At 42.3% G+C, this 19,000-nt stretch overlaps 2 protein-coding genes across 11 annotated transcripts in view; one reads left to right on the top strand and one right to left on the bottom strand.

The window, feature by feature from the left end:
* Positions 1-19,000, bottom strand: part of LOC136441442 (laminin subunit gamma-1-like) — a 63,602-nt gene that overhangs the window by 4,924 nt on the left and 39,678 nt on the right. For 4 of the 6 annotated variants that reach the window (XM_066437715.1, XM_066437713.1, XM_066437714.1 and 1 more), the window contains 21 exons: positions 17,988-18,032; positions 15,748-15,870; positions 15,320-15,497; positions 14,506-14,630; positions 14,299-14,394; positions 13,762-13,890; positions 13,194-13,379; positions 11,421-11,550; positions 10,670-10,782; positions 6,777-6,867; positions 6,383-6,585; positions 5,853-5,990; positions 4,644-4,835; positions 4,133-4,329; positions 3,735-3,838; positions 3,369-3,509; positions 2,762-3,062; positions 2,218-2,332; positions 1,589-1,788; positions 1,062-1,220; positions 496-595 (listed from right to left, as the gene is read on the bottom strand). In XM_066437715.1, coding sequence (XP_066293812.1) covers positions 496-595; positions 1,062-1,220; positions 1,589-1,788; positions 2,218-2,332; positions 2,762-3,062; positions 3,369-3,509; positions 3,735-3,838; positions 4,133-4,329; positions 4,644-4,835; positions 5,853-5,990; positions 6,383-6,585; positions 6,777-6,867; positions 10,670-10,782; positions 11,421-11,550; positions 13,194-13,379; positions 13,762-13,890; positions 14,299-14,394; positions 14,506-14,630; positions 15,320-15,497; positions 15,748-15,870; positions 17,988-18,032 — 3,066 coding nt within the window. Of the gene's footprint in view, positions 1-495; positions 596-1,061; positions 1,221-1,588; positions 1,789-2,217; positions 2,333-2,761; positions 3,063-3,368; positions 3,510-3,734; positions 3,839-4,132; positions 4,330-4,643; positions 4,836-5,852; positions 5,991-6,382; positions 6,586-6,776; positions 6,868-10,669; positions 10,783-11,420; positions 11,551-13,193; positions 13,380-13,761; positions 13,891-14,298; positions 14,395-14,505; positions 14,631-15,319; positions 15,498-15,747; positions 15,871-16,062; positions 16,096-17,987; positions 18,033-19,000 lie in introns of all 6 variants that reach the window. The other 2 variants (XM_066437716.1, XM_066437717.1) reach the window with 2 other exon arrangements.
* The window catches only part of LOC136441447 (uncharacterized), a 49,395-nt gene continuing 41,860 nt past the window's right edge, over positions 11,466-19,000 (top strand). For 4 of the 5 annotated variants that reach the window (XM_066437725.1, XM_066437723.1, XM_066437722.1 and 1 more), the window contains exon 1: positions 11,472-11,572. In XM_066437725.1, the coding sequence (XP_066293822.1) occupies positions 11,563-11,572 (10 nt within the window). In that variant the 5' untranslated portion in view covers positions 11,472-11,562. Of the gene's footprint in view, positions 11,573-19,000 lie in introns of all 5 variants that reach the window. The other variant, XR_010756894.1, reaches the window with a different exon arrangement.

The raw sequence follows: 19,000 nt of genomic DNA, 5'->3' as shown, positions 1-19,000 counted from the left end.
TGATGACAGACATGAGAGAGGTACAGGAAAAGAAAAACATCATATGACAGATAAATAAAAATATTTTGTGCTGTAATCAATTCAGTGCAGGTAGAAAATCCCACTATTCACAAGTTTCCATTGCACTATTTGCTGCTGCAGTTACAGGTTGAAAACAATCCCACACAGAGGCCTATTAATGAAAAACTATCCTTTGGTCATTATTATCTCATATGTCGGATTTCCATTATAGAATCTACACAGAATGCAACTCTTGATCTCAGAAGAAGTCCTACGAAACAAGAGCAACCTGCTTTTATCAAAAGCAAAAGCACTTCCTAAGAATAACTATCTTGTTACATCATTTAACATTACAATAAAAGATCACCGACAATTCAAACAATACAAATTTTTATAACTTAGACACCCGAGGGGACACCATTGACAAAATCCTGCGTAGTGTACAGGTATTCTGATGGTGATGACACAGTTCAAAGTGTGTCAGTGCAGACATACCCAGTTGTTCCAGAATCTTGTTGACTCTGTCCAGGGTACCCTGCACCTTGTCCATGGCCACATCTGCCTTCCTCTGGGCATCGTTAGCAGCATCCATGGCCTGGGGAGGAGAAAGAAGACATCAGCATTGTTGAGTAACAAGTTATAGGACTGTCTGTTGATTTTTCCTTCTAAAATCAACTAGAGTCAAAAGGTTCATTTGATCTTGTGACACCAGTTACTATCTTTTACAGAGGCTGGAATGTCCTAACTACATTTTTGTACATGTATTATCTAAAGGCACATCAAAAACCACTTGTCAGGTTATGTTATATATTTTTGGAATAAGTCTGTAACTTCCTTGACAATGTATTTTCTTTGAACAAGTAAATGTCAGGTTATGTTATATATTTTTGACAACTGTTACCAACTATAACAGAGGCTGAAATGTCCTGACTATTATCTAAAGGCAGCTGCTTAAAGCATATCAAAACCCCAAAATTACCATCACTTTTTCTGATGTCTTAATTGTAGAAACATCCATTTTTGTCATTAAGACTTAAAAAACAAAACTTGAGGTTACTCACAGCATTGACTCTTGTCTCATCATCGTCAGCCTGTCTCTTCTTCTGGTTGAAGGTGTTCTCGGCGCTGTCCACGTCTCCCTTCAGCTTGTCGGCATTGTTGTTGACGGCTGTGGCCTGGTCGTAGATCGTGGCTGCGTCTTCCTTAACCTGCTTAGCATCCTGGGGAATACATGCAAGCATACTTTGTGAGATGAATATATTGATGTGTGTATATGTGTTAAGTGACTTAGTCTATGTTTCATTGTAAATATCAATGCCATCTAGGCTAAGGTTTGTATGTCTGCAAGGTTGGTATTTGAATGAAGATTTGAATTGCATGAAAAATTACAACCACAGAATACAAACTTCAGTTTGAGGAAAGAGCAAAATGTAAAAGAAGGATTATCTTATTTATCTTATAGGCAAAATCTGTCATCTTCTACTTAGTGATAACTAAAATTGATAAAAATCAACAAAAACAATAACTCGTTCTTCTGTTTGTGTTGAAATATGAATTCTGCAGATTCTGGGTATACCAGCCCACTTACAGCGGCAGCTCCCTCAGCAATCTGTTTTGCCTGCTCAGCAGTTTTCTTGGCGGTCCTCGCGTCGCTGTCTGCTGACCCCAGGGCAGCCTCGGCCTGGTCGGTGGTGCTGACGGCCTCGTCGATGATCCTCCTGATCTCAGCCTCCTTACCCAGGGCCTCGTCAGCCTTGTCTTTACTCTCCTGCACCTTGGCTTCAAAGTCTGAGGAGAAAAAAAGAATAAAAATTATTCAAAGATGATAGGAATAGAAAATTGACTACTACACAGAAATTAAATGGCAAGCTCTAACCCATTTGTTTGATATTTAAGTTTGGGACTGCATATATATTTTTTTTTAATACATAACTATACTTTACTACGTTTGGGACTGCATTGTAAGCAGCGACACCTAACCTGCTGTGTGGAATAGTGCCAGTCAGAATGACCCTGAGCAAGGTGACAGACAGTCACTGAAATGTTGGCTGTGATTGTAATACAATTTGTGTGTCTTGGTTGTGAATAAAGAACTTTGTTATCCAGTGATTCTCCAACCTGATGAAGTCATTCACAGGTGTGTGACATTGAGTTTAAAACTTGGCAACTTTGGCAGCATGAATACATTCTAAGACTGGGACGAAGTGTTCCACTCACTGCTGAGGTACTCCAGAGTCTTCTGAGCCTCTCCCAGCGTCTCCCGACCCTTCTGCTCAGCCTGCTCCGCCTTGTCATTAGCAGCGTCAGCACGGGCCAGCAACTGGTCAATAACCTGGTCATAGGGGGAATAAAAGCACAATTAATTTTCTTTTGTCTTGAGTAAACATAAGATGTTTTGCCACATTATGAGACAAGGTCTGTAACAACAAAGTAAAGTATGCCGAGGCAGCTCTTGGCACTGAAGTGGCGATTCACTTCAAGTTGAAGCAGTCCTATCACTAGAAACTACTTCGAAACTACCTGGCAGTGTAATTTAATCTTGACTCACAATACACTTTACATTGAATCAACAAAATATTATCACTGAAGTCAGAGTGAAATGACCACTCGCAAAGACCAGGTTTTGCGAGAGGTTACAATAGTTGACAAATCCACTGAGGCGGTGTAAGTGCAAATATGTAATGTACAGATATTTTTTCTGATAATCCACATTTGGTGATTGCATTTTCATGGTACTTGAACTACTGGACGCTTTACTCACATCCTGTTTGTCCTGGGCATCCTTCAGCAGCTGCTCTGCGGCATCATAGTTATCGTTGATGTCGTTGACAGTCTGCCTGTTGTCTGCCTCCAGCTTGTCCAGGTCAGGCAGCAGTGAGTTCTCCGCCTCATCCTTAATGGCGGCCGTCTGTCGCTTCAGGTCATCCACGTCGATGTTGGGCTGGCGGGCCTGGGCGTTGGCCAGGATCTTGGTGGCACGGTCGGCGCTGGCCTCGGCATTGGCAAGAGCGTCAGCTGCTTCCTGGTTTACCTTGTCCAGCTGTTCTTCTGCGTCTTGCAGCCTGTGATACAAGAAGGGTATCTCTCGTCAGAAATGCTTGAGAAATACGGTACACATAAAGACACCTTTGAAACAATAAGGGTATCCCCGGAAATGCTTATAAGAAATACTGTACACAAAAATACATCTTTGACACAAGAAGTGTATCCATAGTCAGAATTGCTTTACACAAAAACATCACATCAAGAATACAATCAGTACATACATGTACACCTTCATGTAACTGTCATACTTGTGACCACATCCCTAACTACTTCAAAAAGTCACAACTTTCTGCGGTTCCAGATCCCAGGATAAATCGACTCACTTCCTCTCCAGGTCAGGTATTCTCTTGTTGGCGATGTCGCCTTGTCCAGCCAGAGCGTCCCTGACGGCCTTCAGAGCATCCTTGGAGGTCTGCAGGGCCTGGTTAGCTGTGTCTTCAATGGCCTGGGCATCTTCAGTTTGACTGTGTACAAAAGACAGACAAATGAATATTGAAACAGAAATTCATACAAGACTGGCAAATGGTTGTGGACAACCTCAAGCCAATGCTCATGTCATATCTTCAGAAAAGGCGCTGAAGCCACATAGTTCCTATTTATAACTTTCGAGCCCACACCAGAAATTCATACAAGACTGGTAGTGATAAGGATAAGGATAAAGAGCAAAGATATTACAACAGACAACTTACTCATTTGCCAGCTCCTTGGCCTGCTCTGCCAACTCCTGCATCTCCCTGGAGCCCTGGCCAAAGTTAGCTGCAGCCTGTTTGGCTTCATCCAGCGCTTGTTTACCCTGGTATGGAGTGGTGGGGAAGATAGCCATATCAGTGTTGAGGCTACTTTACTTTTTGACATAAATATGTACCAAACTTCCATGAAGAACTAGTCCCCATGGCTGAATACACAATTTACCAGAAAACATTGTCAGTGTGGAATATTCAAGGTGAATAAATAGCTGTTTTTTGTACCATCATTAGGTCACCAGGAAAGTGAGGACATACTTTCAACAATGTATGCAACACCATATGCACTATTACGCATGTATAAGAGTCATAAATATCAAGGAAGAAGGCCCAGAAAAACACACCTCATTGCCGAGGTAGTTGTTTGCCTCCCTCAGTTTGTCCTGGATACGGCGGATGGTCTCGTCAGCGTCCTGAACCTTGACCTTGGCATCGTTGGTCGTGGCCTGGGCGTTGTTCTTGGCCTTCTCAATCTCGTTGACCTTGTCCCGTAGAGCGTCCAGGGCCTGGCGAAGGGAATCAGCATTGATGCCAGCACCTCCTGTTGTTTGGGAAAGGAAATGCAGTCAATCAAACTGACAGACAACACTAAGGCAACACTGTAACGAGAATGTGCAGCAAAATAGAAATAACTTAGTAAGCACACCAACAAATGAAGAGACCACTTCTGTGTACAATTCTCTTCTCTATTCTTTCCCTTTGAAGTATTCATCCATTGAGATTCAAATTTTCAATTGTCCTACATGTCACGTTGATGAAGGTTAGACATCCAGGTAATGAGATACACCAAATGACAGTTACTAAAATTAACTGGATAAAATGTTCTACAAGTTCTCTGAATAAACCTTGACATACCGGCTGCTTTGCGGGCCTCGTTCAGAAGGTCCTTGGCCAGCTCCTCTACCTGTTTCAGACGCTCCTCAAACTTCTGGTCGTTGATGAGGTCAGGGTTCACACCGACGTTGTTGATCAGGTCACGCAGCTGACGAAGCTTGTCGCGGTGATCATCTACCTTGTCCTGAACCAGGCCATAGCAGGCCGGGCACTCTGGGTAAACAAACGAAAAGCACATATCAACATGAGTCAAAGCAAAAGCTGGCCTGCGAAGAATTCTTAGATTAAAGAGATGCAGCCTAGACAAAAAAGTCAATAAGGGGGAGCTTGAAAGAATGGGTTACAAAAAAAAAGGAAAAAAGGAAAGGAAGATAAATGAAAGGAGTAAAAAAAAAATCAGATAAGAAAGAATCAGAAAAAGTATGAAGTTATAAGTGAAAATTCAGCTTATATTTTTTTAACGCTTTAATCATCAGGTAATCGAAAGACTTCTCTCTTGCAATGTTTTAAGGCCACTGGGGCACCCATTGGATGCTAAAGGTTGAGTGACAAACACACCCAGTGCCATACAATCAAACTGTTAAGACATGGTGAAAAAAAGGCCATATTCACAGTGAGTATCTGCTTCAGTGGAATTAAATCATCCCGAAGGATGTTGAATGATTATATGGCTTCACTTCACAAAAAGACAGCAAGTATTTTAGCTGTTCATTATTGATAAGAGGGAACAGTAATACACTGTATGGGGGCACAGTTAGGGGCTCTGGTAGGGGCACCATCCTGCACGTCAAAGCAGAAGTGAAGGATGCTCAATGAAAATTCCTTAAATGGAGACAATATAAGTGAAGCAAAGCAACATGCGATGCTTTACTTAACTTGAGATTTGCCATCTAAACCTTTGGACTCTAATCCTTTGCAACTTGCAAGGCAGAAATGTTTTTTTGTTGTTCAAAGATTAAGAATTTTGGAACATCCTTCAAGTTATTGCAGACAGCAGGGAACTGTGACCAAAATGGACAAACCTCGAGATCGGTACCTCCGGGCTATATATGAAAAAAACATCACAAAAAAGGAAGAGAAATTTTAGAACGGACACAAGCAATAGCTTTAAATTACTTTTTCTTTCAAGTTAAAGGCATGAACTAATTTGCTTTAAAAGCAAAGTAACATGCCCTTACTTGCCTATCTCTTTGTGTACGTTGATACTTGAAAAGGAAAGTGAAAACATACCAATGCAACCACGAGCTACATCGTAGTAGTTCTCCTTACAAGCGTCGCACTTGTCTCCGACCACGCCTTCCCTGCACGGGCAGCTTCCAAACTCGTCACACTGGAGGCGCAGGGATCCGCGAGGGTCACAGTCACAGGCTGAGGATTGCAACAGAATTTGTGTCAAGTTAGAGACATTCATCTAAGTTTGAATTTCTGGTTTTCTCTACATTTAAGGGCAATATCAATTTTCTTGTCAGTTTTTCTCATTTAACAGCAGTCAGAAGAAACAAAAACAAAACAAAGGAATCCAATTCAATCTGAATTTTTCCACACTATTTTACATATTATTCGTCGTCCATTTGTTCAGAGTAATGCAACCAGCGGCTGCTGCACCGTGTGCCTGTGAAGCGTGTGTTGCGTTGAAAGGCGGTTACAGATACAGATGAACATTTTGTATTAAGAAAGTACATTAAAAATTCCCTAAATAAAGCAAACATCAATGCTTACTAAATCCCTTCATTGAGTGAAATAACTTTCTTACAACTCACCGGTGCACCCGGAAGATGAGAAGCCATAGTGGTTGGGCAGGCACTGGTCACACTGCCGACCGCCCACTCCAGGTTTACACTGGCACTGACCGCTGTTCAGCTCACAGCTGGTGTCCAGGGAGCCCGTGCTGTCACAGTCACATAGCTCACACCCAGAACCACTGTTGATGTTCCAGTAACCATCCACACACCGGTCACATTGCCTAGGGTCAGCAAAGGACAATAAGGAAGGGATACAGGCTAAAGCATTTCATGTTGGTCACTTCAGATTTTCAAAGACACCACAAATTTGGAATCTTCAACAAACTTTCAGCAACATACTACATGCTACAGAGCAAAACAAACAATAAGCACGTTGGATATGAGACAGTATGGATTAAGGAGTGGTACTTACAGGCCCACCACATTGGAGAGACAGGGGCACTGGCCTGTAGTCTGGTCACACTCTCCTCCAACCTGGGTGCCAAACTGGTAACAGTTGCATGCTGGGGACAGGAAACGAAGATGTGTTAAAGGCAACCTAAGCAATATTAGGGCGCTGAAAGTCATATATTCAAAATCAATTTTTTTCTGATTTCTGTCCATAGTAAGTTTAGATAACACTATACCATCACATATCGACCATCATGGAGCAAAAATGTGATGTCGTTGTGTGGTGGGAACTCATTGAAAATCTGAGCACTTGGAGGCCAGCCATCATTTCAAATCTTCCGAACATGCACGATTCTGACCGATAAATCCCGAACGCATCCGAAGAAATGATCACGTGGTCATGGCTCAATGTGCTTGGGCATTGTGACGTCACGCGGCCGGAAGTTACCGAAAATTGTCGACAGGAAACCGTTACGGCTGGATTCTGGGCTGATTTTTTGGGGGACCCAATAAATAAAATACTCCTTTTGTGGCTTGCTTCTGTGCTATTTTTAAACGCCCAAAGTCTGAAATAATGATGCAGATGTGCCAGAATGGAGAAGCAAATGTCAGTTTCAACCTCACAAAACAGAATTGTTTTCCCCAGAATATTTCAAGTTTTACCCCCTGAAATCGCTTAGGGCACCTTTAACTAAGTTTAGCTGTAAATTTGGTAACTGTAAATACAGTCAAGTCAAAAGCTTGACTCAAAGCCATCAACTAACATGGAGAACATGAAAAGCTAATTGTTTTGGAACCCTGGATTTTGGGACAAACTTTGACATAGAACTTGCTGTGGCAGTGTTGGGGGTTAACACTACATACTTAGCAGACAGCATTCTAATTCATTTTGACAAAGGTCAGACATCCAGCTAGGACAGTGCGTCATACAAAAGAATCAAGTATTTGGATAAATTCCCTGAAGACTAAAAGAGCCAGATGCTTTTACTACTATATTTTATGAGTGACAGAAAATTGATTACATACATAGCATTACAATTTCTTTTATTAGTTTGTTGACCTCTGACCCTTTGAAAACACAGCGAGTGGTCATCACTTGCCTAACCTGTATGTCCAGTTACATCTGACCAGTACATTTACAGAACTGTATGCAAATTGTCGATGGGATTTCAACCAAGCATGTTGGCTGTCCTGTTACTACTCATGAAAGGCAGGAAGTCTTCATACCATGCAATCACCACTTACAATGTCTTTAAGACATCTGCATAAAAAGCACCAGTCAATGGTTAGATTTTGATTGTCATTGTTCCATTATTTCTAATGACATCAATTTTCTCACGGATCCTAAAATTGGCACCCAAGAAAACTGACAAAAAATTTCAAAAGCTAACAGTGAGATTTAAAATTTCTATCCCACATTGAATGTACCTCTAGTCTAAGGCAAAGGGCAGTTTCTAAGACTGATAAAACACTGCTAACTTAATTTCTTCCGGTATGACCTCTGGTATGACCTCTGGTGGCCTGAAAGCTAATTAGAGACTGGTCCACCCAAGACCATCTGTGAAAACTACTCTCTTTACTACACATATACCAGCAATATAGAATTCAATTGATAAACAAAACATAATTAAAATTCAAATTAGGATCAGAGCTCACTGAGAAACAAAAAGCAAGACTTTGTTTTGTCTTCATTTAGCTCAACATTTTTCATCCACAATTAAACAACACTGAAGAGATTTTTCCTCCATTGTGTCTCCCACACATATAGTTGGTGGGAAATAAAATGACCACCAATTACAACATGTCTGTAGGCAGTGATCTCTTACACCCCAGTTCACAGACAGTATCTACCAGGCACGGGTGTCCCTTTTCCTGAGAGTTCAGCAGAACATCTATAGGCACATCAACCAAGATATTACAACTGAAAGGTCTACGAAGATTTTGTACTTTCTGTACTTTTTTGAAGCCAATGTAAACTTTTAAGCTTCACTCAAGTCAAACAGGCCCTTAGGCACCCTGTGCTGGTATGCCCGTATGGTCATTTATTTCTACTTACAAAAAAAATGAAATTTGTGATAAAGCTCCTTATCTATATACATGTAGCACTATCCATGGTGAGATCTACAAAGATTAAGCGTTGATCCCATAAGAACATATGAAGGACAAATTTGCAATTTAAAATGGCTGAGTTGAAGAGAGGTACAAAAGACAGGAAGTGATGTCTGAAGTGCTGTTCATTATCAGACAACATTATCTCATGCAGCAATATTGGAAACCAGTAAGAAAACTAGACTCCATGGAACCCTGTACTAAGAATACAGGTGCTTTCTTCTTGTCCCAGTAAGTGAGAGAACACCTGGACCAGCTAATGATGGCGTCTCCATTTTTCATCCATAAACTGCTGCTAGCCTGGGGCAAATGTTTTACAATCATCTTTCCTAGAAGAGGAATGCTTCTTTATGTCAAAATTTCTATAAACCACTCAAACTACATTTTGAAGCCTATAAATTCAATTGTAGCTAAGGGTATTCTTGGGCTTTTTTTGGTGAATCAAAAGAGTTCATCCATTTAAACAGAAGACAATTTATCTGAAATGGGTACATCAATTAAAGAGGAATGCTTCTGAAAGAGTCCCACCTGGATTGCTTTTATAGTTTTCCACAGCCCCGACAACTGAACTAGCAGCAACGCACTACTATATCTACACATCTAAAACAACTTACATCATGTATTGAGGCAGACTGTCTTGTGACATGAGCAAGTTTTTACTCGAAGATGACAACATAAACAATTGAACATTCTGTCTGTAATTAACAATGCCAGCAACTATTTGTCCGATGCATCACACTGACTCCTCAAAACAAGACTCAGAGATCTGACGCACTCAACAGTATTTACATGTTTCCAAAATGTTGTTAACTCTTTCACCCATTCTTCTGAACATGCTAATATCAAGGCAGTTGTGGTTAATGCTTCAGTATTTACAGTACTTACAGGAACACATGGAGATGTGCATGACTAAACTTGTGATATTCCTGCTGCAACACGTCTAAACATCTTATCAAAATGACTTTCCCTTTTCCCCTTTCCCACCTGATTGCCTTCCTCAAGTATACAAGAAAACAGAAAAGGTGATTGCCAACATTCTACCTCTTCCGTTAGGTAGAATTCTTCCATCTCCTGTATGACAGCAATACAACTCACCTTTAGGCACCACGGCTGCCTCTCCATCTGATGGTAAGTCTGGTAACTCTAAATTATCAAAGAGCCAACTCAAATCAAAGTCTACGTAGCCTTGACCAAGGCCAAGTGAACTGAGGAGAACGAGCGCAAAGAGGAGCACTTCCTTCCGTGCCATGGCTGATGCCTGTTCATTAGCTCAACCAGACTGGACAGAAATAATGAGGGAAGTTGTTCTAAAAGGACTGAATTGCCGGCGGGCAGGCTTGACCTACCTGCGCACTCCCCTTTCTGCAGTAACCACGCAGCCACCGCGATTAAGGCGTACAGGTGGCAGCGGGGTGCAACCATGTTGGTGAAGTGAGGTGGAGGAACTAGGCATTAACTAACCAGAGAGCTGTGACTACTGCCTTGGGCCACTTCACACTACTGACAATCATGGCAAAAACCTGCCTGGCTACTTTGCAGAACGATAAAACAAGGATGGTACCTTTTCTTCTCTTTTGGCAGCTACAGAAAAAAATTTCCTCCCCATTTTATTTGTAATTGGCTTAGCGTTGTGGAAATGTTTAGCTGGAGCTAATGCGGCTTCACGCCGAGAACATAAACAACCTAACCACCAATTATGTCCCCTTTCACCAGCCCGAAATGGTATCACCCGAAATAACTCCATAATAGCGCCTCTATTGTGGAAGACATAATGTAGTTAAGTATGGTGGCGGGGCACAGCCTTACGTTTGCATGGCGGCTTGGGGAAGGATGTGGCGTCCCCGTAGTACCCGGGGAGGCAGCGTTCGCAGGCCGTTCCCGTGGTGAAGTACACGCACTTCTGACACTCTCCTGTGATTCTGCGGGGGAAGAAAAACGGACAGGTGAGTGAAAGTGTGAAGTATGCAGGCCTGCAGGTGTTAGGAGGGCAGGTATGTTATAATGACACCTGAGCTGACATTAGGCCTTTACAACAAAGCTTCCCAACATCAGATTACCTCCCCAGACCGATGGGAGATAACAGTATTACCTGGGAATCTGTGGGATCGTAGTTCTTTGATGTTTTGTGACATAATGAGGCCACTCTAGAGTAAAGTTTCAATGTGAAACAACTTCTTAATGAGGACAGAAGGAAATGACATGGACAGCATACCTGTAAACATTATCATTACAACATGTCAACACAATACCAATTAAATTTATTCCTAAAAATAAAGATATTAAGTGTACTTCATTGTTTCATCCATTGCTTAGCTTTCAATTTCAGAGTGCTAAATTCACAAATATTTGGAGAGTTGAACTCATAAAATCAAAGTTTTGGGTGATAATATATCTATTTCTTTGTTGTACCTTAAGATAATATGTTTGTGACTGTGACTTCACCCTGGACAAAAAGCCTTTCTGAACACCTTCATCGATGAAAAGTTGTTGAAGTTGTTTTAGATTACACAGAGTAAAAGGAGCCACTGTTAAGAATTAACCGTCAAACTTGACTTACGAGTTGCAGTTTCCGACAGCATTTTCATCAATGTTGCCGCTACAGATGCAGCGTTGACAGGGGCGTGGCTGGCCGTACTGACCGATGGGGTCTCCATAGTAACCGTCCATACACCTCTCACAACGATCACCTGGGAATAAGCATGCATCAAGGTAAGAAAAACTGACTATAAATTGTATGTGGCTGCACAGTCAAGTGATGAAAGGGTGCCCAAAAAGCAAATTTATCATTCAAATCAAAGTTGCATCTAGGAGAAATTAGGTGAAGTAGTGTTTGCAGGGGGAAGTGGACACAACAGAACACAACATGTATGAAGTAGGTTGAACACATTCAAGAAAGCTCACTCAGTGACTGTTGTAAGTACCTCTACCGATGTCAAAGAGGAACTGTTATCTGACCGTAGCACAGTTACAAGAGTTGACTCATTATAAATAGTGTCAGCATTTTTAGGATGATAATCATAAGAAACTGGGGGAACATTGTTTTGTTTTTAGTTGGTTGAAGGGCAGATGGGATAGTTAATAGTACAGTATTCTAACGCTCTTGACTGCCCGACACGTGGACTTACCCCCACATGGGTTACAGGGGTACTGCAGCATGGGTTCTGCACGACCGCCCCGCGTGGGGATGGTGGTGGGACAGGGTGGGAGGTCAAATGGTTCAGCCTGGGCCTGGCCGGGATAAGGATCAGAGTTCTGTCGGGGCGGACCCTTGGTCCGACTTCTCCGCCAAAAAGACTGTTGAACTACCCCTGTAGGGCGGGGCTTTTGGGTCTGTCTCATTGGACCCTTCACTTGGGGAGCTTGATACAGGGGCTCAGCAGCTTGGCCAGTGTAAGGACGCGTGGGTCGTGTGATGCCTTTGATAGAAGGGGTCTTCCGTTCCACCAGGGGTTGCCCCCTCTTGCGCCCGGGGTTTGGATACATGGGTCGTCGGTAGTGTGACCTACTCTGAACAGTTTGCTGGCGTAGGCGTTCCACCATACCATCGCTCTCATCGTTCTGGGGCATGTCTCTCATGACTGGTGAGGCATCTATGTAATGGGGATCTTGTACACGTTGTGCGAAATACTGTTGAGAGTTTTCAAGCCTTTTCCCTGGCTTTGGCTCACGGCCGTAACTCGGACCTTGTGGCTCTGCATTTATACTGTTTTCCTCATGGCTTTCAGCAAGCTTATTTTGTTCTTGTGTTTCGGATAACTCAGATTGCAGGCTTTCTGCACCAGTTTGGGGCTTGTCACCGCAGTTACCTGTCTCACTATCACCTGTATTATGTAGGTGAGGCAAATGCGACTGAATCAGCTGCCTTCTTGGCATCCCTCAAGACACCTGGCTCATGTTAACTGTACTTGAACAGTTAACATTAGCCAGGCTACACACATGTTGGAGGGATGATGCATTTGTGCTGAGGGGTAGTGACTCACTCACTGCCTGATCTGCTAACCAAATATCATGTGAGCTATCCCCCTAACACAGGAGAATACCACTCACATAGAAAAACACACAGAAAACAGAGGAAAAACACACACAAACAGCTTCACAAAGGAAGATTACAGACAGACTTCGGACGGATCCACAGTAAAACACAAGATGTACAGACAAAAATGTGACATTACAATCTAAAAGGGCATGTGGAAAATATTCAAGAAAGATAGCTTAAGAATACCACTTCCTTTTCCTTGACACAGCTTTCTGGAGAACTGGGTTCTGTAATTCTACACCTTTGTGTTTGCAGGAACAGTCACTGCTTGGAACAAACATAAGAATGACGTACCGATATACCCCTCAGTACACGAGGTACAGACCACCTCCCCGTTGGGAGCGAGATCACACGGCGCCTGGTTGGGGCAGGGGCATGGCTGACAGTCGTTGGGAGTCCCCTGGGTGGCATCGCCATAGTAACCCTTCAGACAGCGCTCACAGTAGATCCCCTCAGTGTTGTGCTGACAGCTACATTCACCTGTAACAGGTACAAAGATAAAGGCTTGATGATATTTTCTTTTACAAGTTTTTTGAAGTTATAGTCAGTGTTAGCTGTGATTTGCCAAAACATCAAGATTTTTTATCTACTCTCTGCAATTGTAACTAACCCAATTTTGTGAAAAATGGATTCACTGTTGCAACTCTATAAGAGAAGTTTAATTAACAAGTGACACTCCAGATACTCTTAAAATTTTTCATTAAAAAGCGAGACTCCAGATCATGCATTTTCAACAGATGCTACCTTTTCCCCTTTATATCAACAGAATCAAGCTAGTGTGACAAGTGTCCCATTTTTTGCACAACTTCATATTTGTTTTATGACATGACATAACACTTTTTACATAAGCGGGTTGTCTGACCTGTGACGGTGTCGCAGGTGGCGGAGTGGCTGTTACAGAAGCACTGTTCCACGGGGGAGAAGGGGCCCAGCTGGGGGTTCTCCTGTTTGTACCCAGGAACCACCTGTTCACAGAACTGGCCTGTCAGACCTGTGCGGGGATATGAAGTAATGGTGATGTGAGATCTATCAATTGACTGTTACTGTTTTAATCATATATTGAGAATCCTTTTCTATAGTTTTCTTCTCTGAAATGAATTAGCTGAAATGTTTTCACAAGTACATCAGAACATTGCATTTTCTGAACTGGCACCGACACCTCAGCTATTTGCATCAGCTAGTCAGGAGATCTCCCCCTTATACCTTCTTACAGTCTGTGAACTGTGACATAAAAATCTATGGCATCCTTTTTTCACAGATCAAGAATGCCCACCACATCTAAAAACTGAATGAGTGACACAGTGAACTTTCATGTTCACGGTATTCTTTAAGAATTCAGAATTTTTCCAACATACAGAGCACTAAAAAGTAAAAGAACATTAGAATGTAGCACACTGACCCTCCGGACATTCACACACCTCCACCCAGGAGGCAGCAGGCTGGGCCCCACTCCTCACAGCTGTGTTAAGCCTCACGTCGTCAAGGAAACCACGACCTGCAAAGGGAAGGAACCATAAACTTTATGACCTGAAATGTATTCAACACAACCAAAATTGACATGAAACAAAATTGCTGCAGAAAAAAGAAAACAACCCAATCTGCTGACCTCTGTCAGTGAAGGTCCCCCTGATCTTGAGGGAAGTCAGGTTGCTCAGGAGTCGGTTGAAGTCAAATGAAGTCAGCCGCTGGTTCCATCCCAGGGATGGGTCCTCATGCAGGCGGAACGAGTACCTAGGGAGGGGAAATACAAAAAACGTTGGCCTCTAATTTGTTGCTTCTTCATCAATTAATGTTGTACTACTCTGTATTCACACATTTACAGCGGACATTTACAAATTAATCAAAGTATGACTGACTGAAAGTCAGGAAATCTGTAGACTATGGACACCATCTTTGCCTGTAGTACAACATACAACTGCCAGGTGGTGCCGTTACATTGTTCATCATGGAACAAAGCAGAACCAAGTAGCTGTTGTGTGATAGTTTTGAATCTTGTACAAACTTCTTGCTCCCTTCAGTCTAATCACAAAAAACTCATTTTGTCAAATCTCCACAATCATTTTCATCTCAGCATGGAGGTCGCAGGTTTATACAGTGTGCTTCTAATTAGTAGAAATGTTCATGCCCCCCTTGGTCGCTTCGCTCCCTCTACATAGTGTGCTCCCTCATACAATCATTTTCTAGAAAAACCCCTGGTTCTAAATATTCTGTGAATCAGCTTACCTAAAAAGTGTCTACGAAAACCATGTTGACAATCAGAGGGTCATAATCAGTCATATTTTTGCCTCTACTGAGACATTCAGATGACGCGCATGAACCTTTCATCACTTTGGGTAACATCCTTGGAACCACCAGAGCAAGAACCAATGTGTGCTGACTTATGTTTCAACCATGCTTAACACAAGAAGTCTTAAACCTACTCTTGGTTGACCCTTCTGGGTACAGGGTTCTGTTGGGCAGTCATGGCTGCAGAGAGTCGGATTCCGTTCCCCTCTAGCACGATGTCCTCTGCTGACAGGCGCACGTCCTCGGGGTCCACGCGAAGCTTGAAGGTCAGGGTCTGGCCATAGCTCAAGCGCTGGTTCCCAAGGTACTCAGCTAAAGTAGAAAATCAAACTTCATGTCATGAAATCTGTGCCAAGAAATAATACAGCCTTCATCCAGGAATCTAAAATTTTGCATATTTTGAGTGCTGATTCTCAAATAATTTCCCTAAAACAAGTATGACACTCAAGTATGACACAGTTAAAACATTGAATCTTTCTTCCAAGCAAAGAAAGCCGTTTATAGTTAAAATGCTACTTTAATCATTACTATCATTCTACATCAGAAGATGTTCTGTCCCCACCTGGTGCGACAAAGTAGACTGGTTCCTGGCTGTCTGCCGTAGCGCCCAGGTTCTCCCCCACCTGCGTCCACCTGATCTCCCTCTCATTCCCAAACCTGTCCTCACCTGTCCAGCCACGCTGACCTGGGGGAGGGGGGCAACAGGTGTCAACAAACTCATTCATTATGACAATCACATGCGACAATGGATGGGCGCAGTCACCTTTCACCATCTTACACCCTTACCAACACCACACCAGGCAGCCACCACTTTTGATCCTTGTCAAACATGTACTTATTTACAGCATGGTCACCACAAAAACCTTGTCATTTTTACCATGGGTGAAGTCTTCTATCACTTGTCGTGTATCTAGACAAAAAAACATACATTGCACAGGATGAACATTTGTGACAACATTTCAGAATCTTACATATCCTGCTATCAACACACGAGAGGCAAGCTACAATGAAATGTTTTCTACAGCTTGCTGCTGATCTGCAAGAGCCAGAAAATAAGCCTTTGTCGGAGATAAGCTTGTAGTACAAAACATCAATATTCAGAAATACGCTACACACTAGTATTGCTTATACAGTCAAACCTGTGTTAGCGGTCACCTGGACATAGCGGTCACCTGGCCATAGTGGTCACTTTTAGTCGGTCCCTTGGATTTTTCCCATTGACATAAGCATTAAGAATTAGTCTATAGCGGTCACCTGTCCAATGTGGTCGCGGTCAGCCAATTTTCGGTCCGGCCGCAACGGCAACACTGCCAATAGCGGTCACTGCGCGTGGTCAGGCCGCGGTCACAGCGTGGCCGGCGTACCTTTGTTTACATCAGCGGCCGTAACTCCGAGCCGTGCCAGCCCACGTCTAGTTCACAATCTTTTTATTTCCGCGCTGCGCCACCAAAACGTGGGCTCAACTAGAACCTTAATGTGTTTGAATAAAGAAAACATTAAAGAATTTCGTAGTTTGACGCGAAGTATTTCCAGAAATGGTGTCTTCTGATTTTTTACGTGGCTGTAAACACTCGTCTCGGTTCCGCGGCACATCGTCATTTCTGAGCTGTCGGACTGGGCGAAATTACGGCCGCAGCTTTTTAACAGAAGGCTCATTCATGTATCTGATGTGTTAAGTTCTTGAAAATGTAATTGTCCGGGCGGAATTTCCGTTTTCTGCGGGTAAATAAAGAATTTTCGAGATTTACGCATTTTTCCAAGATGGCGTCGCAGCAAAGGTCACAAGAGTTCAGACGATACCACTGATATGTAGGTTAAATACGGTAAATCTATTTTGTAATACCGCATCCCTGAGAGTAATTTCATTATTAAAACCTTAAAAATGCATCGATACAGATATATTATGATGTAAGTTACAAGTTGTACTAAATTTATGAAAGAAATAAGCATGAACGGATCCACTTTTCCAATGATTACCACATACTAGGGATAATGGTAGAAGCCGAACCCAAGCTGAAAACAAAGGGAACTCGCCACGATGTTTTGTTTGAAAACCGGCCGAAAACGAACAATAAGTGGAAACAAAGGAACAATCCTTTGTTTCAAAATGTTGTTAACTAAATGGGTGGCGTTCAGTTGCAAAATAAGTTGTTTTACATGGCTAAATTCCGTTCGTTGTCGGCGACAGAGGCATCAAACTTCCAAGAAAAATGGCGGTCTCTTCAGAAGTCTTCAGAACCTGGAGCACAAGTCCGTCTTTTTCGAGTTCGCTAGATAATAGCGAGGAGTGCGGGGCCGCTGACTAATTTTGCCGTGGGAACTGGTAAACTGGACATCCATGTCAACTAAATTGAAGACCATTTGCCGTTTATGTGTTTGTTTAGGGCATGGTCATTGCAATATTTCTTCAATTAAAATTATGATATACTGTATAACAAAAATAAGGAAACAAAAATTGAACTGTAGATGTTATAAGCACCTGTGCAGTGTGTATGTGAAAAAATACTCAGTACCTTAGTATAAACTTATGTCTTGTGTCACTCATTGCTCGAGTCGACCATATCCTCTATATAGTGGTCACCTGGCCATAGTGGCCAAATTTACTCAGTCCCTTGAGTGACCACTATAGACAGGTTTGACTGTACTTCTGCATAATCTGTGCTTGCTAGCAAGTCTGCCATGAAAATGTACCAACTCGCACATCTAGGTGACAGCGATTGCGGCAAACCTCAAAGCCTTTCCTCCACTGTGCCAGAAAAGGTTCCTCTACGTACTCTAACCTTTGTGGCACAGTGGGCTTACCATAGGTGAAGGTACTGAACCTGGGCCCGTACTGGTACCTGCGATCTAGCAGGGTCAGGGAGAGGGGTCATTAGGTCAGGAGTCAAAGGTCATGCCTTTTGGTAAACTAGACTATGGATTTTTTGTATCTCTGAATTGAAAAAGTTATTTGAGTTTGATTTTTCTATCAATCATGTGGAAGATAAGAGGTTGAAAAAAATTCTTAGGAAATTACACAAACACATCAAAGGGAATTTTTACAAAATAAATCACTCCCTTAATATTTATACTTCTCATACAATTACTTTTAACAGCTTCCACCAATGACTTGTATATCAATAGCACTTTGGTGAAACATCTGAATATAAGCTAAGCAAATAGATGTACCTACAAGGATACCACTGTACAAATTGCCTAACTGCTTGAAACCTGCCACACTACTGTTGACATTCTGCCTAACTACATGATATGCTTGCCAAGATTTTATCCTTTGAGCTGTGATATATTATTTGTAGATTGATGCATTCGAGTCTACCAATTTGGTCTAAACTATTGAAGAACCTGCATGGTAACTTTTACAGTGGTTAAAAGCCTTTTGAAAATTTCAAATGTGCTAAGCCATGTCTGTTGTTTTTGCCTTTAAAATCACTGATCTATTCCAATCTATTGCCTTTAAAAATGCAAGGTCAGTATGAAATTTTTAGCGCACATATCTTGGTATGGATCTTAGCCCTCTACTAATTGCCTGTTATGAAACATTTAGGCATGGTTAAGGGGTGAAGGGTTTAAGCAGCAATTACAGCTATGTTCCTGTGGCTATGGAGCGGTTGAATTGTGGGCAAAACTGGACATACAAGATGCACCAATAGAATGGTCAGCAAGCGGGCAGGCCATGGGGCCTGGGCAGAGGCAAGGCCCTGACAGCGCACCTGGTTAAAATACATCAGGCATCAGTACATTACACACAAGCATTATCATCCAACATGCCGCCAAGCACAGGTTCTTTAGAAATATCTGTTCTATTGTAGAGTGGT

Source organism: Branchiostoma lanceolatum, chromosome 9 (genome assembly GCF_035083965.1).
Source record: "Branchiostoma lanceolatum isolate klBraLanc5 chromosome 9, klBraLanc5.hap2, whole genome shotgun sequence".
Lineage (NCBI taxonomy): Eukaryota > Metazoa > Chordata > Leptocardii > Amphioxiformes > Branchiostomatidae > Branchiostoma > Branchiostoma lanceolatum.
The sequence above is the reverse complement of the archived record's forward strand: the minus strand, read 5'-3'. Positions and strand labels throughout refer to the sequence as shown.